Source organism: Tupaia chinensis, unplaced genomic scaffold (assembly GCF_000334495.1).
Source record: "Tupaia chinensis unplaced genomic scaffold, TupChi_1.0 Scaffold144731_1, whole genome shotgun sequence".
Lineage (NCBI taxonomy): Eukaryota > Metazoa > Chordata > Mammalia > Scandentia > Tupaiidae > Tupaia > Tupaia belangeri.
In genome coordinates, this window is record NW_006204591.1 from 798,859 (window position 1) to 817,373 (window position 18,515).

Below are 18,515 nucleotides of genomic sequence, written 5' to 3' on the forward strand. Positions count from 1 at the left end.
AAGAGTGTAACAATATACAACACAGAATTGATTTTGGTTGCAAAATGGGAAAGCTTCCTTCGGACAAAAGGTAACTATTCCATGACTCCAAACAGAGTTCCCTCTTTCAAGGGTGAAGATGACTTGGGAATCCTCTTGGAGTCACCTAGTGGCAATTTTAAAAAAGCATATCCCTTCCTGTGCTCAGAGTAAAAGCAGCAGGCTTTAATTCAGTAATAGAGACATATGCCATTAGTAACACCTGTAACCTTCGTAAATGCAACTTTAAAAGTTACCCAAAAAGAATTAAGATTAAGGGACCAGCAGTTAGTGTAATGGCTATGTCTCTGGACTCCCACGTAGTCGACCACGGTTTGCGCCCCGGACCTGGTGACTTAAAACTCACGCCAGGCACGTGTGTGTGTGTGTGCCCAGGATCCCAAGAGGAGAATGGAGAAGGGTGTGGTGTGGCCATTTCCCCTGGGGATGATTTCTCGCTTTCTGTCTCTCTGTCTCTCTCTGTCTGTCTGACGAGTGCACGCACCCTATAGTGAAAACCTCTCAAAAAAAAATTAAGATTAAAATACTATTTTGGTTATGTAATTTTAATTTGCATAGTACTTCCTATGATTTTTTTTTTTTAAATTATGGTATTTTGTGGATAACAAAAGCTTTCAATGAGAATGAAGAACCGGTATGCACTTTGCCTCGGAACCTTTCTGCACAGATGGGGTCTTACCTAGTAAGGATATCCATCAGGTGGTTTTCCAATGCCAGCATTTCTGCTGTAACAGCTCCATGGCATTTTTCTTTAAAGCATCATCAATACGCATTGGAGAAAGTACAGCAAGAGGGACCAGCAGATGGCATAATGGTTATGTTACTGGACTCCCACAGAGTCAATGCTGGTTCAACTCAAACTGTTATCTTAAAACTCACCTAGGCGTGTGTGTGTGTGTGTGTGTGTGTGTGTGTGTGTGTGTGTGCCACAAATCCCAAGAGAAAAATGGAGGAAAAGGGATTGCAGCATGGCCATCCTTTCTTGGGGGTGACTTCTCACTTTCTGTCTTCTGTCTGTCTCTATCTCTCTGGCACAAGGAACTTCAGCAATGTAGAGCCTCAGCCGTTCATATTAATGTTTTGCTCATCTAACTTGGGAATTGGCATAGATGGGACTTGAAGTGATTGCCTTTCTCGTATTTCTCTGGTATGAGCAGGAGATATTCATGGATTTCTGTTTTCCTTCCTCTCTCTCCCTCTGATCCTTCAGATTTATGAGGAATCCAAGATGAATTTGGAGCAGGAGAGGCCGTTTGTCTGCAGTGCCCCAGGTTGCTCCCAGGTGAGTGTGCAGATCCTCTGTGCTCTGGCGTGCAGCAAATGCACCACCTTCTTGCCAGCTCCCACTGGCAACCACGCTTGCCGTGGGCATTTCTGCTTTACAAAATACTGTCAACATCCCCTGTCAGCATTGTCATCTTCATTACCATTAGCATATACCGCTTTGAATGGTTTGCCCAGTTTTCTCCAAATTGTCTGAAACAGAGCAGCCCTGGACATTTCCACCCATAACTTCACCCTGGAGGCAAGTCAGATGCCTCCTGCCCCAGCAGACATGAGGGATACCATTTCAGAAAAGGGAAGGAGAGTGCCTACTTTTACAATAGCTACTTGAGAACTGGCTGGGCCTCTGAGCTATTTGCTGATGAAATAACTTACCGTCATAGCTTGAATTCTACCAGTTTGTTTTGTTTTCTCCTTTGAGTAAATGAACTCCTTATATAACTCTTCTAGACCCTACAGTTTTCCCATGTGTCTAAATTTTAAGAGAGAAAATTGTCCTGCTGGGCTGGATGAAATGTCTTTTGGCTTCTGATGGCTCCCACCAAGTGGGACAGATACAGAGATTAGATGAGCTACTGGTATGGAATATTTGGGTAGGGCCTGCATGGAACAAGCACTCAGTTAATGCCTACCTTGTTACTGCTCCTGCTGCTGCAGCTACTTCTAATTTTGTATTGGGGCCTATCTCCTTGAAAGAAATGAGGAGCATCCATCGGCTAAAATCAGAATTTCACATTTTACTTTTGAAACTGAATGGTGACTTTTAACAGTCTTGACCCTCTGGGTGTCTTCCCACTCCAGTCATTGGAAAATGATCATAGTGATTGTTCTCATACCGACAAGATCGCTTTATGGGATATAGAACACGTTTAGAACTCAGAGCACAGAAGTCTTTCCGACATGGGTAGTTGCCGTCTTTCCCTGATCTATCCGGTAGTTTCGGGGGACTCAGCACTTTGTGGCCTGCGTGTGTGGCAGGGTTAACAGTAAAGCTTGGAAAAATGCCTAGGAGTCTGAAGAGAGGTAGTACCCACTGAAGGCCCCTATTATGTCTTCCCAGGGTTTATGAAGGGTTTGGGGAGCCTTCTGGAAGGAAGCAGCCATAGGAACCTAAGATGTCATTGCTGGTGTTAGCAGCTGGCTGAGCTGCTGATAACAGTATTTTGTTCAGGACTGAAATGTTCACCAGGGACTTTGAGTTGATGTTTATTTCCAAGCAATTACTAAGAAAAAAAAAAAAAGCAATTGATTTTAAAGCAAGCTGGTTTGGGGGATCATTTTGAAGTAGAAAACGCAGATAGGTTGGTAAGTAACTGGGAAAAACCTTGCTAGACCAGGATTGGTAAGTAATCTGGATTGATAAGTAACTAATTGGAAAAACCCTACTAGACCAGGATTGCCCACTGTAGGTGCAGGGTATCACCTTAGTGAATTACAAAGACAAACAAGTTAAAACTTAGTTCCTAATTAAGATAAACTGATTGCTACTCAGTTTTTTTAAAGAGAAGTGTTGATAACCAAATGGAATTAGGTAAAGAATTTAGTTTGCTTTGGCTGTAAGTGTGACATGAAATTTTATTCAAGTCACTCAACACCCGTCTGAGGAGCCTACTACTTGCCAGGCACTCTCGCTGGCTAAGGAAATAGCCGTGCACAAGACACATGTGTCCGTGTCCTCATATCATATCTGTGCCACATGATCAATTAATCACTAACTAGTCAGTTGCAATTTTCCATAAAGGCAGATGATAGGCCACCTTGGACTGACTTTGCTGAGGGAGGTAAGTAGGAGGTTCCTCCAAGGAAGGGACATTTAATGCAATAGGACCTTCAAGAGACCCAGCAAAGGCAAGGGTGGGTTCAAGATAAGGTAGGGTTCCCAGCAGTGTCCAGTGCAGTGCACGGCAATAGAGGCAAGCATTACATGGAAGTTGTTAATCATAGCTAATACTTAGATATACCAGAGATAAGAGACCTACACATAGGACCAACAGATGGCATAATAGTTATGCTCCTGGACTCCCACATGGCAGAATGCAGTTTGAGTCCCGGACCTGGTGGCTTAAAACTTACACTGGGCGCGTGTACGTGCCCAAAATCCTGAGAGGAGAATGGAGGAGAAGGAATTGTGGCATGGTCATCCCCCCTGGGGGTGATTTCCTGCTTTCTGTCTCTCCCTTGTCTTTCTTTGTCTGTTTGGTGAGTGCATGCCCCCTATAGCAAAAATCTCTGTCTCATTAAAAAAAAGAGAAAGACCTAACATGAGTCACGGGACTAGACAGAACTTCCCTAGCTGGTACCATTAACATTCGGGGCTGGATAACCTGTGTTGTGAGAGCCGTCCTGTGTAATGTGGGACGTTGTTTAGCAGCCTCCCTGGCCTCTACCCCCTAGTGCCACCCCCTAGTGTGACAACCAAAGATGTCTCCAGACATTGCTAAATGTCCTCTGTGGGGCAAAGTGGCCCTGGTCACTTTATTTTTTTAATCCCTTTTTTTTTTGGGGGGGGGGAGTCCTCACTTCTAATAGGTGTTTTCCCCACTCTATTTTATGTTCTGCTCTAAGCCATCTCTTCTTCTTTTTGGAATCGTGCAGGGTATAAATAAATAAATGCCATAGACGTGTGGTCACTGGTGTCAGACGTGCTTGGTAGTTAGAGGTCTGGGCAGAGGCTGTTGGATTTGGCAGTTAGGTGCTCACCAGCGACCTATGAGAGAGGAGTGGGGTGAGGGCAGTTTGCCAGGGATTACGGAGTGAGTGGGTGGTGAGGAAGCGGAGGCGGCCAGCAATAGAGGACTCTTTCAAGAGCATTAGGCAGTGACGGGAAGCAGAGTGATAGAATGGTAGCCTGAGGAGGAAGCAGCTGTTTTAAAATTAAAGGATAGTCCAGCTGGGTTTAGTCAAAGGCAAGAAACTAGTGAAAAGGAAAAAGTAGGGCATGCTGGCTTGAAGGACCAATCCTAGAGGAGGAGTGAGGATCCTGATTCTTCTGGTACAGGAAGGAGAACCATTGCAGTCACATGCAAATTCTGAGGGGGAGATGGTGATAAAGGTGGAAGGGATGGGACCAGCAGATGGCGTAATGGCTACATTGCTGGACTCCCATGTAGTCGACCACGGTTCGAGTCCTGGACCCATGCCAGGCGCGTGTGCGTGCGTGCCCAAGATCCTGAGAGGAGAACGGAGGAGAAGGGATTGCAGCCTGGCCATGCCCCCTGGGGGGTGATTTCTCACTTTCTGTCTCTCTGTCTCTGTCTCTCTGGCAAATGCATGCGCCCTAGAGCAAAAATCTCTCAAAACAAACAAACAAACAAACAAAAAAACCAAAAAACCCCCCAAAAAACCCCGAAGTGGATCAGGCTGTCCTAGTGGTTAAGGCTAGATTCTCTGGCCAACTGCGAGGTTTGAGTTCTTGATCCAGCTGCTTGAGAAATACACGTGGACACATGCATACATGCCCCAAATTTCTTTTTTGTTTTTTTCTTTTTTTTGGTGGGGGGAGAGGTTTTTGCTATAGGGGGCGTGCGCTCGCCAGACAGACAGAGAGAGACATAGAGACAGAAAGCGAGAAATCACCCCCTCGGGGGGATGGTCACACCGCAATCCCTTCTCCTCCATTCTCCTCTCGGGATCTTGGGCACGCACGCACACGCTCCCGGCGTGAGTTTTAAGCCACTGGGTCCAGGATGCGAACCGTGGTCGACTACATGGGAGTCCAACAACATAGCCATTATGCTAACTGCTGGTCCCATGCCCCAAATTTCAACAAGATGGAGAAATGGAGAAGGAACGATGGCATGACCACACTTCATGGGATGTGCTTTCTCCTTCCCTCTTTTTCTCTGTCTCTCTTTCTCTCTCTGGAAAGCATATATGCTTTGTGAAAAAAAAAAAAAAAAGCTTGAAAAAAGTCCACCTTGAATGACCTTGAACTTCTCAGCAAAGGAGCAGATCATTTCCTTGAGAAGGCTAAGTGGATTAAGGAAAAGGTTGGGTAGATATGGTTCATTGAGAATTTATAGTTTCTTGTTTTAAGCTTCCCTCCTTGGCCCCTTTCAAATTTAAATGTAAAGAAGCATCTGAGATTCAATATCTCCATTTCACTTGAAAGTATTTCCCCCCTAAAAAGCTCTTTTGTAAATATGTGCCTCTTCTTTTTTTATTGAGAGGTTTTTAGTTTAGTTTAGTTTTGTTTTGTTTTGTTTTGCTATAGGGCATATATGCTTGCCAGAGACAGAGAGACAGAGAGACAGAACATGAGAAGTCACCCCTCAGGAAGAATGGCCATGCCACAATCCCTTCTCCTCCATTCTCCTCTCAAGATTTAGAGCACGCGTGTACATGCTCCCAGCATGAATTTTAAGCCGCTGGGTCTGGGACTCAAACCACTACATGGAAGTCCAGGGACATAACTATTATGCCATCTGCTGGCCCCCATGCATTTTCTAGTGGAAAAGGTGTTAGAATTAAGAAAATGCAGTAGCCCAGTAATTCTGTGGGTCTCGTGGTGGTGGTGGCGGTGGAGGGGATCTTAGGAACTCAGGACAGTTACTGTGGCAGCATTTAGTGCAGCGACATCCCAGAACGTAGGAACTTGTATGGAAAGGATGGCTGGGAGTCATGGGTGCTTGCACTGCCGCGGGGGTGAAGAAGGAGTTTTGTTTCTTTTTCCTTCATTGGAAAGCAACTTTGCTCTATCAGGAACAGCCTATAATCCCTGGGACTTGTTTTATGCTACATCTTCTTAGATGTTAGCTTTCTCTCAGAAGTAATGGAAAATAAGCTTCTGTTGCTCCTCCTAATCTCACAGGGCCCAATGTGTATTTCACTCTGCCTTTGCTGTCTGTATCAACTGTGTTTTGAATTTCAGCGTCCTCTCTCAGCTCCATATCTGTTGTGGACTGTACATTTTGTTTCTTTGCAATCTGCTGCTGTTTTCTTATGTAATTTTAAAAAATCACAGATGTTCTATATTGTCTTGTTTGGAATATATATGATTGAAACGAGGTATTACTAAAATTATTATGTGAGAAGTATTCTTATTAATATCCCATTTTAGGCTATTTTTATGGAATAAAAAATGACATACAGGGACTAGCAGTTGGAGTAGTGGCTATGTCGCTGGACTCTCATGTAGTCGACCATGGTTCGAGTCCCGGGCCTGGTGGCTTAGACTCACGCCGGGCACATATGCATGCGTGCCCAAGATCCCGAGAAGAGAATGGAGGAGAAGGGATTATGGCATGGCCATGCCCCCGGGGGGTGATTTCTTGCTTTCTGTCTCTCTATCTCTCTGTCTTTCTGGTGAGCGCACATGCCCTATAGAAAAACTTCTGCAAAAAAAAAAAAAAAAAGAAAAGACATACAGATCTGAAATGATATGAAATGAAGGATATTACCATGCTTATTATGGCTTTTTAATATATATCTAAAGTATATACCATATATCTCTAATATATAAATTATACAATATTTAATGTAGATATTATATAAATACATAATTTATATATATAGTAAAAAAAAAAGTATAACAAGGCTTTTGACAGAAAGGCTAGAAAGGCTAGAAAATCTAACTCCTGCCCCTGAGTCACATGTAATTTTGGTTTAATGTTGTAAAAGCTGAAAGGCTAGACAAACTAGCAGCAAAAAACCCACATTATATAAAGCTAACTTCTAAGTGTTGAGACATCTGGCACGATTACCATGCTCTGCAAATTCTATGCTCTCCAATTGATGTGCTACTGATAATAATTAAATAAAGGATTAAATAAATGATATTTTTATAAAGAAATATTTTAAAAATATTTCATAAAATTAAGCCCTTTTTCTTATGAACTCAAAACCATACAATATGCAGGAAAAATTTCTACCCTAGTTTACAAAGATAATTGAAACTTATGTTGATTATTTTAAGAAACTAGGGAGCACTGAAAGGTTTTTTAAATTGTCAAAGATTAAGAAATGTTCAGCAGAAGTTTGGTCTTTCATTGTATTTTTATATGACTTTGAAAAAGCAGATACTCTGTTAAATTCAGTTATTATAAATATACCAGTCTGAGTCAGACTAGGCTGGGATATGCTACAATAACAAATTACTCCAAAGCTTCAATGGCTTAAAACAAAGAAGATTTATTTCTATTGCACAACATACATTTCTATTGTAGATTGGCAGGAATAATTCTTTTGTGTTTAGAAATGCTCTTTGTAATTCTTCAGTGATTTAGGAGAATTGAGGGCCACTATTTTTTTTTTTTTGAAAGATTTTCACTATAGGGTGCGTGCGCTCGCCAGACAGACAGAGAGAGACATAGAGACAGAAAGCGAGAAATCACCCCCTAGAGGGGATGGTCACGCCGCAATCCCTTCTCCTCCATTCTCCTCTCGGGATCTTGGGCATGCACGCACACGCGCCCGGTGTGAGTTTTAAGCCACTGGGTCCGGGACGCGAACTGTGGTCAACTACGTGGGAGTCCAGCGACATAGCCATTACGCTAACTGTTGGTTCCTGAGGGTCACTATTTCTAAAACAGCAAGTTACCATGCTATAGGAAAAGGAAGTATGCTATAGGGCTTTACAGAGGAATAAAATGCTTGCCTCTGGGTGACATGTCACTTTTGTTTATTGTTCAAGGGGTAGAACTAGTTGTGTGGTTTTATCCAACTACAGGAAGGCCAGAGAATTCAGCCCTAACTTGTAGCCAGAAATCAGACAAATCAGCCAAAAAAAAAAAAAAAAAGGAAATAGCATGTTTTTTTTTGTTTGTTTGTTTTTGTTTTGTTTTTTTTTAAAGATTTTTTTACTGTAGGGCATGTGTACTTGCCAAGGAGACAGAGAGACATAAAGCATACCCTAGGAGGATGGCCATGCCTTAATCCCTTCTCCATTCTCCTCTTGAGATTTTGGGCACATGGATACCCCTGTCCAGCGTGAATTTCAAGCTGCCAGGTCCAGGAATGCATACTCCTGTCCAGCGTAAATTTCAAGCTGCCGGGTCCAGGACTCGAACCATGGTTAGCCATGTAGGAGTCCAGTGCCTTAACCACAAGATGGCAACCTGTTCATGCCAGAGAATAGTATTTTTTTTTAAGTCAAAGGGCACATGTGTAAGGAGAGGAGAGAGAGAGAGAGAAGCTTCCCCCAGCCAGCCCTGATCACACTGCAAGCCATTTTTCTCTCCCCAGACCTGATCACACTGCAAGCCATTTTTCTCTCCCATTCTCCATCCCATCAGGATCGTGGGTACATGTGGGTATGCCTGACTTATTTGGGGTCTGACACACAAACCTTGGGTGGCTATGTGGGATCTGGCCTCCTCTGCACCCACATAACCACTGCACTATGAGGCCAGCCCCATCAGCAGCATTTTGACAACCAAAATATCATTCCCTGAAAATTAAAGCTAAAGAGTAGTTTACTACGCTACACAGAAAATGCAATAAATGTGTCATGTAACTGTAAAATCATTTGTTTAATTCTAAACAATCAGATAATACATGGGCGAAGTACTCATAAAATGGGAGCATACTGCACAAATGCCATGGTGTACATTTGTAGGTCTATACGTTAAATAATTAAGCGTGGCATATAGTTCTTTTCCAAAGTCTAACATGAATCAAGATTCTTTCCTTTGTCATGCATTTGCTTATTTTTGGTTAATCTATACATAATGTCTGGCATTCTTATCATGCTTTAGACTTAATTTTACACTGCTGCGTAAAACAGTAACTACTAGAGAAAAGTTCCAGAGAGTTTTGCAAAATTCCGCTGCTATTCAGGGCTAAATCCACTTTCCTATTTTGGACGTGGTTTTTTCATATGTGTAAGAAGAAATGGGAAAATGTGAAGTTTGTCATGCTGCCATTATTAGTTACTTTTTGTGACCCATAAATAGACATTAATTTACACACTCTTACTTTATTAAAGAGGTTGCCTAACATTAAGTAGGTTTTAGAGGACTGCGTGTTTTGGGAGCATATATTATTTCAGTACTGTCGGTGTTGTTTATTTACCTCTTCCTCTTTTATTCTTTAACTCAACACAAAATATCAAGTCTTCCCTGAGATTCAAACCTCTAGTTCCTAAAGAAATACATAGTTTACTGATTCATCCGGGGTTGGTTATATCCAGGAACTACCTAAGTAGAGGCATTTAAAAAGTTCTCTGAAAGGTCAGCAGGTGACATGGAGGTTAATGCATGGATCTTAACATGGCTGACAGTGTAGTTTGAGTCCTGGACCTGCCGGCTTGAAAAACACTCCGAGCGCATGTGCCAGCCTGCCCAGTATCTTGAGAGGAGAAGGGATTGCAGTATGGCCGTCTCCCTGGCAGGTGATTTTTTTCTTTCCCTCTCTCTCTGTCTCTGTCTTTCTTGCACATGCCGAATGGAAAACAAACAAAAAGCTCCCTGGGAGGGTGTGAGGAGTCAGAGATAGAAGACAAAGACCTCCTAGTTATTCGTAGTACTCATCCAGATTTTCTGCAGCCTAGCTAACTCCTTTGGTAAACTGTAGTGAAAATTATGATGCATGTGTTTGGGTGTATTTCAAAGAAATATTCCAGTACAGTTGCTTGCATAAAACAGCTTGTAACCTTACTTACTCATGCTTTCACACTTTTTTCAGAATGGAGTTCTGTTTGGTCTATCATGTTTGCAATGCCCCCTAAATCTTCTTCTCTTTGATGGCAAGTGTGTATTACAAAACTAAATAGCTCCTCTCCACTGACTCCCTTTCCTTTGTCTGACAGCGCTTCCCAACCGAGGACCATCTGATGATCCATAGGCACAAGCATGAAATGACTTTGAAGTTTCCTTCAATAAAGACAGACAACATGTTATCAGGTAAGGAGCCATCATACAAAGAAGCTTTGGGTCATCAGATGAGTCCCATGCAAGACAGTTACTCTGTTTTTGGTAGGCTGAGTCCCGCCAGCTAATTCTGCACCTTGCAAACACACAGAGTGAAAATGGAAGGTGCACAACATAATGTAATAATCTTTGTTGAAGATGATGAATATGGTAGTATCCTTGATTAATTATCACACACGGCATGCATGCTTTGATAAACCATGTTGTGCCCCATAGTCATGTACAACGATCAAATGTAAATAAGAAACTATAAAATAAAAAGAAAACACGCATGCGTAAGAGCAGAAACGTAATTAGATAATGCAGTATTCACTCAAATAATTAAAGGGCTGTGACTTCCCATTTTTTGGAATGTGAAATATTTATTACTATGAACTTAGCTCTTATTTTTTTTAAATTACATACCTGCAATCATTCAATCAACAAATATAACTTGAGCATCTATAACGCACACTGCAGTGTTCTGAGTGCGATAGGAGATGCAAAGATTGATATACTTCCTGTCTGTGAGGACATCATAATACGGTGTGTCTATGAAAATTTAACTAAAAGAAAGGCTCATTCTCAGTATATATCCAATGCGTATTATAAGGAAAAAAATGCTATGGAACTTTAGTAGAAGAAGCTCTTTTTCTAGACTGAGATGGACAGGGAAGGCTTTCTTAAGAAACAGTACCAGCCTTGGGAACCAGCAGTTAGCGTAATGGCTATGTCGCTGGACTCACACGTAGTCGACCACAGTTCGCGTCCTGGATCCGGCGGCTTAAAACTCACGCAGGGCACGTGTGCGTGCGTGCCCAAGATCCCGAGAGGAGAATGGAGGAGAAGGGGTTGTGGCATGACCATCCCCCATGGGGGTTGATTTCTCGCTTTCTGTCTCTATGTCTCTCTCTGGCAAGCGCACATGCCCTATAGCGAAAAACCTCTCAAAAGAAAAAAAAAAATAGTACCAGCCTTATAACTGGGTGATTAAATGAGAAAACGCATGGAAACATAGCAGGTACCCAGAAAATGCAAGCAGAAACAAACACTTAACCCAGCAATGTATTGTCATTTCTCCCCATGGTAGTGTGATAAAGCAGAGAGAAAGCAGGGACAGGACTGAGGAACCTAACCTGTACCGGAAGCTCTCTGCCTTAACTAATTATGGACTTGAGCAAGTTATTGAATTGCTCTGGCCTCGGGTCTTCTTTTCTCAGAAAATGAGAATGGTTGTGTCTTCCCAGGCAACTTTACAGGTTTACTGTGACGATCCAGTGAAAGTCTGTAAGGGGATGTGTTTCATAAACCCTAGCAGGATAATGGAATAATTTCCTATTATCCTTCTTAGGCTAGAAAATAGTGCCTGTGAACCAGTGTCCCCCCAGCGTTGCCTAAGAGATAATACACTCTGAGCTTGTTTTAAATGCGATCGAAAGAACTGGCTCATATAATTTAGTATTTCTGTGGCACTTTAACTTTATAAACACTTTATTATCACTATTATTAAGTCCTTCAAGACCTTTATCAGACAGTTATTACAACCTGTGTGTTTCTGACAGAGGAGGAGGAACATTTGTTCCGGAGTAGCTTTTCCAAGCTCCTTAAACAGAGCACACCTGGGGCCTTGGTCCTTTTTTTTTTTTTTTTTTTTTTGAGAGGTTTTTACTATAGGGCACGTGCACTCACCAGACAGACAGAGACAGAAAGCGAGAAATCACCCCCCAGGGGGAACGGCCACGCCACAATCCCTTCTCCTCCAGTCTCCTCTTGGGATCTTGGGCATGCACGCACACGCGCCCGGCGTGAGTTTTAAGCCACCGGGTCTGGGACGCGAACTGCGGTCGACTACATGGGAGTCCAACGACACAGCCATTATGCTAACTGCTGGCCCCTTGGTCCTGCAATCCTGGCCCAGGGATTGCACTTGGCTGCCACAGTGTCAGGCTTGTACTCCCTGTGACAGAGCGGTCACACAGAAAACACAGCCCCTCAAACTCACCAGTGGCAGTGGGTAGTGCAGCTGTGCTGTGGTTTGGAGGACTCATAGTTCAAAGGCAGCCCCTGTCCTTCCTACCATCAGCCACCACCTCTCTCTCTCAAGTTTATTTCCATGCTTGGTTCTTTTTTTTTTTTTTTAAATTGTTGTTATTTTGTTTTGTTTTTGAGCTGGCTCTTCAGAAGCTGTTTTGTCCTTCCTTAAGTCTACACAGAGGCAGAAACTCAAACTTGTAAACATACACACCCAAGAAGGATTAGGAAGCATGGTTGCACTTTTTTTTTTTTAATGTACTACATATTCACATGTAGTGTAATTTTATAGTTCGAGGATGAACATCTATATGCAAGTGATAAGGTTGTTGACTTTGTAGTTCTCAACATTGATATTTGGAAGTTCTCTCTTTCGCCACACTGGGTCCCTACACTAGGCTGCTCAGTGGTAGAGAAGTGGGAGGGGAACAGCAGAGAGTGGCCACTGTGTAGGGATGTTGCTACTCCAGTGCCAGTATAGTTGTAGCGTCCCTCGCTTGAGCAGGCTGCTGGGATGGCCCCACACTGGGCACCAGCCACAGAGCCGAGTAAAGCAGCCAAAGATGGGTGAACACTGGGGTGAGGCATTCTTCTACACAGTGCTTCAAACAGGTTTTCACCTAATCTCTTGCAGCTTTGACATTGTTCTTACCAGCTCCTTATTTGTTTCAAGCTGTTGCTGCCAATCATTGTCAGTGCCAGGTGCAAAATTATTGAGAGAAAAATAACCCTGACTTTCACTATGTCAAACTTAGAACGAGAGAATGAAGGGAGAGATAAACATGAGGAAACCAGAATGGATAATGGATCGGCATATTTTCTTTTGCTTTCTCGTATTTTATGTCGAGGTTTGTATGAAATCCATTTAATAAACCCAGTGAAATTAAATGCTAAATTTTAAAATTTCTTACCTAATTTGCATGTTCATAGTCTCAGAATTTTCTGATTACAGGACCAGCAATTAGTGTAATGGCTATGTCACTGGGCTCCCATGTAGTCGACAGTGGTTCAAGTCCCAGACCCGGTGGCTTATACTCACACCGTGCATGCCCAAGATCCCAAGAGGAAAATGGAGGAGTAGGAATTGCAGCATGGCCATCCCCCCTGGGGGGTGATTTCTTGCTTTCTGTCTCTCTGGCAAGTGCACATGCCCTGTAGCAAAAAAAAAAAACTCTCCCCCCCAAAAAAGAATTTTCTTTTTGCAAGGGAATGCACTCCAGACTGGCTTTATTTCTTTGCACATAGGGGTTAAAGTTTACTATATGTAATATATCAGGGTTGTCCACACTGAATTATAATAGGCTATCTATTGGGTAGTTTGACTTGTATTTTTTTTCCAGGAAATATTTTAGTGTTTATTTATCTCAAACCTTATTTTCCATAATGATAGTTTCAGCATATTAGATTGTGATTACAAATATGACTGAATATTTTACTTACTTATATCTTGATTTATGTAAATTTGAATTTATTAAAAGCTTCACAATCTATTTTTATCAAAAACAAGTTTACTAAAATTTTATTTACTTTGTGAACTATCAGGAAGATGATTTCATAAAGCTCAAAATGTAACAATTAGAATAAAAATATTGTACATCAAATCTTGAGTCAATAAACATCAGGCATGAGGGCTGTCCCTGTTGCCTAATTGTTAAGGAAGCCAGATTGCATATGTCTGGCCACATGGTTTGAATCCTGTCCCTAGCAGTTTGAAAAACACATTGGGCATGTGTATGTGTGTGCCTCAAATTCTGAGAGGATTCAAAAATGGAGGAGAAGGGATTGTGGAATGACCATGCCCATTAGGGATGCTTTCTCTCTCTCTCTTTCTTTCTCTGGTGAGAACATGTACCCTTTGACAGTTAAAAATAAATAACCATAAAACAAAAAAAAATTTTTTTGGAGAGGTTTTCACGATAGGGCATGTGCACTTGCCAGACAGACAGAGAGAGACATAGAGACAGAAAGCGAGAAATCACCCCCCAGGGGGAATGGCCACGCCACAACCCCTTCTCCTCCATTCTCCTCTTGGGATCTTGGGCACGCACGCACACGCGCCCTGCATGAATTTTAAGCCACCGGGTCCGGGACGCGAACCGCGGTCGACTACGTGGAAGTCCAGCGACATAGCCATTACGCTAACTGCTGGTTCCCCAAAGCAAAAATCTTAAAGTCCCTTTTGAAGCATTTTTTTTTACACAATCTTTAAAATCTTCAATTACACAAAATTTTATTTCAGATAACTTGATACTTGACATACATTAAAAAGATAAAATATTGTAGTTATTTAAATGACTAATTTCAGAATACCACGTTAACTTTTATTTTTGAAGAATTATTGGGTGTCGACTCCGGAGGGCGCACCACGCGGGGCCTGGCCGGCGCCCCCCCACTCCGGGGGGCACGCCACGCGGCCGGGGGGGCCTCCCTGCCCCTCCCTGCCTCTCTGGCCCGGGATGGCCCGGAGGCCGAAAACAAGGTTGAAGAACTTGCAACTTAAGAAGATGATAGTTACCAGCCCTGCATTACCTCAGGGGAAAACAAGAACTACTCTGCCATTTTTAAGGAAGCCAGATACCCAAGGACAACTCACACTGCAGACCCCCACAACACCATTCCTGGTAACTACAAGATGACTGCTGTGCCGCATCAGCTGATAATTATCCCTGTGTACCAGAACTGCTTTCCTGAAACTGCATTCCTTGGAGACTCACCTACACTTGTGGATCTGCCGGAGACCCTTCCTTATCCAACCCTGAGTGGAGTTTATGCTCCCTATTACCAAAAACTTTATGAGCTGATGGTTGGAACTTGTGGCCTCTCTCCCTTTACTTGTATGTATCACTTTTTCAGTAACTCTTCTGGAAGACAACTGTATATAGCAGGGATATTGTAATGGGAGAGTGAGACAAGGCAGTCGAATACCAGACAAAGGTAGCTTGAGAAACATGCCAGCAGTGTGTGCTCACGTTCTCAAAATCCCAAAAGGAGGGAGAGAGAGAGGAGAAGGGATTGTAGTGTGACCCTTCCCCTTGGGAGGTGCTTTCTCCTATCTCACTCTGTCTCCCTGTCTCTCTCTGGCAAATGCATATGCCCTTTTGCACAAACAAACAAACAAAAAAATCCTTCTTAGGAATAGTCTCCTTTTTATGATGTGCTTCCTTTTTGGGATTAGTCTTCATCTATTCATATGAATCAGACAGATACAGATTAATCACTAAAACTTCATTCTTCATTTCTTTCTTTTCATTATTATTTCAGTACCGCAAGTCTGACTTTGATTTCTCTTCAGTAAACTAAACAGAAAATTCTGCCTTCCTAGAGCTTGCTGCCAGGCACTCTCACTGACCAGGGAAATAGCCGTGCACAAGACACATGTGTCAGTGTCCTCATATCATATCTGTGCCACATGATCAATTAATCACTAACTAGTCAGTTGCAATTTTCCATAAAGGCAGATGATAGGCCACCTTGGACTGACTTTGCTGAGGGAGGTAAGTAGGAGGTTCCTCCAAGGAAGGGACATTTAATGCAATAGGACCTTCAAGAGACCCAGCAAAGGCAAGGGTGGGTTCAAGATAAGGTAGGGTTCCCAGCAGTGTCCAGTGCAGTGCACGGCAATAGAGGCAAGCATTACATGGAAGTTGTTAATCATAGCTAATACTTAGATATACCAGAGATAAGAGACCTACACATAGGACCAACAGATGGCATAATAGTTATGCTCCTGGACTCCCACATGGCAGAATGCAGTTTGAGTCCCGGACCTGGTGGCTTAAAACTTACACTGGGCGCGTGTACGTGCCCAAAATCCTGAGAGGAGAATGGAGGAGAAGGAATTGTGGCATGGTCATCCCCCCTGGGGGTGATTTCCTGCTTTCTGTCTCTCCCTTGTCTTTCTTTGTCTGTTTGGTGAGTGCATGCCCCCTATAGCAAAAATCTCTGTCTCATTAAAAAAAAGAGAAAGACCTAACATGAGTCACGGGACTAGACAGAACTTCCCTAGCTGGTACCATTAACATTCGGGGCTGGATAACCTGTGTTATTATTGGGTGTCAAAAAGTCATGATGCATTTTTGTGTAGAAAAGTACATTGTGACTTTTCTGATAATCCAATACTTTCTCCTTCAGTGTTGCAAATATGGCAGTTAAGTAAGGGGTTAAGATGCCATAGATACACTTTTCAAACATAAATTTTGAAAGGATTGAAAGATTTAAAATAGCATTGTCGTAAGATCCATTGTATTTAGCGCAGGTAGAGTTTACTATGTAAAAATGATTGTAAATGATCTTTTTTTTGGGAGAGGTTTTTGCTATAGAGCGCGTGTGCTCGCCAGAGAGACAGAGACAGAAAGCAAGAAGTCACCCCCCAGGGGCGATGGTCACACCGCAGTCCCTTCTCCTCCGTTCTCCTTTTGGGATCTTGGGCACGCACGCACACACACCCGGCGTGAGTTGAAGCCACCGGGTCTGGGACTTGAACCGCGGTCGACTACATGGGAGTCCAGCGACATAGCCATTATGCTAACTGCTGGCCACATGTAAATGATCTTTGACATGCTGCAAGGTAGGGTGGTAACAGTGATAGCAATGATGCTTTATTAGAACTAGTCTACTAGTCTGGCCTTCTGAATAGACAGTAAACCTATAGTCTTTGCTCTAAAGGGACAGAGCAGGGATTGGAATGGGCATGGTGGAGCTGGTTTCTGAGGGCAAAGACTTGTGCAAGTCTTCTGGCTTTGGTCTGTCCTTCCTTTTTTGGTCTGGGTATCATATTTCCAGTCCTAACATGATAGTGTACCTGAATCATTCCCTTCCTCTGTTCTTCTCATTCCCTTGAAAGATAATTTTATGGCCAGGGAATTTTATGGCCAGGGAAGCTGGGATACAGCTGGTTTTGAAGGGTCAAGTTTGAAATGGGAGTCTGCAAAGAACGATGTACCTCCACATGCAGGTTTCAAAGTTACCAGCTATTAATGGCACATGATCTGTTTGGTTTTAAAGCTACTGTTAAATTTCAGTCTAAAGGCAGAGAATAGTGTTTTGGTTTACTTTAATGGATTTATGGTTAGACACTCAGGAATTCTTACATTTCCCTGTTAAACGACCCCACCGTTGCTTTTTTTTTTAATTTTTTTTTAAATTTTTATTTTTTATGAGTCCCAGGTTCTCTACAGGACAAAAAAAATCTGACATCTGACTCTGGAATCAAAGTGCAACTTTATTTATAGCCAAACAAGCAAATAATACTGAATGTAAGAATTCCAAAGGCATAAAAAGGTAACTCGATTGGAGCACATGACTGCTCCTTCATAAATCATGGGACCACCAAGTTCCTGTGAGAGAAACACAGGCTCATCCTCCAAAGTAGGGCAGTGTGCACATGCGTATCTATCCACAGGCTCACGCGTATGTGTAAGACCTAGAAAATGATGAATTTCCTGATGAAGTTCAAGGATATAGTATACCTGGGGCCAGGAGGTGGCGTGGTGGTGCTGGATTCCCACATGGCCGACCGTGGTTTGAGTCCCGGGCCTGGTGGCTTGCTTTCTCACTTTCCCTCTCTCTTTCTTTCTCTCTCTCTCACTCTGTTCCTCTCTGATCAAATTAAAATATGGAAATAAAGTTAAATAATTATTACTTATTATTATTATGTTTTAATAATTTTAAAAAAAGAGAATATAGTAGACCTTTCCCAAAAAGTAAAACCCAATCAATACCTCAGGCGGAAGCCTGAGAAAGAACATGTGGGACCATACCTTTAAATACCCAAATAATTCTACCACCAGACATTATGGTCCAATAATGTCACAGGCAGCGCATCTGTACTTGGAGAGAAGTTAAGGCGGGCACCAGTGGAGGTGTGGGGAAAGGGGCTGAAGTTGCCTCTCCTTCACCATTTCATCCATTCAATAGACATTTATGAATGCCTGAAAGCATCCTATCATCCTAGTTGCTGGCTATGCACTGAATAAGTGACAAGGCCCCTGTCCTCATTGAAACTTACTGCACTGTAGTGGGTATGGAGAAAGAGGTAATAAGCAATAATAAAACCCCTAGATAAGTAAATAAGAAAATACTAACAACAAGTGCTATGAAGATAAAACATGACAATGTGACAACAAGTGGCCAACAGGCCGCCTAAGGGTAGGAGTTCAAAGGCCTCCTGGCATTTCAGCACAAATCAGATGTTCACACTCTAGGCTCAGGGTCCTTTCTCTTGGCTCTGACTATGGTGGATTTGGATGTGGCAAGGCCACATGCTGTAAGACTGTGACACAGCTGACTCTGTCTTTTTTTTTTTTTTTTTTTTTT

At 42.6% G+C, this 18,515-nt stretch overlaps 1 protein-coding gene across 3 annotated transcripts in view; it reads left to right on the plus strand.

The window, feature by feature from the left end:
- CREB5 (cAMP responsive element binding protein 5) overlaps window positions 1-18,515 on the plus strand; it is a 516,790-nt gene that overhangs the window by 102,790 nt on the left and 395,485 nt on the right. For all 3 annotated transcript variants that reach the window (XM_006167341.3, XM_027767819.1, XM_027767818.1), the window contains exons 2-3: window positions 1,250-1,321; window positions 10,070-10,163. In XM_006167341.3, the coding sequence (XP_006167403.1) occupies window positions 1,268-1,321; window positions 10,070-10,163 (148 nt within the window). In that variant the 5' untranslated portion in view covers window positions 1,250-1,267. The remainder of the gene's footprint in view (window positions 1-1,249; window positions 1,322-10,069; window positions 10,164-18,515) is intronic.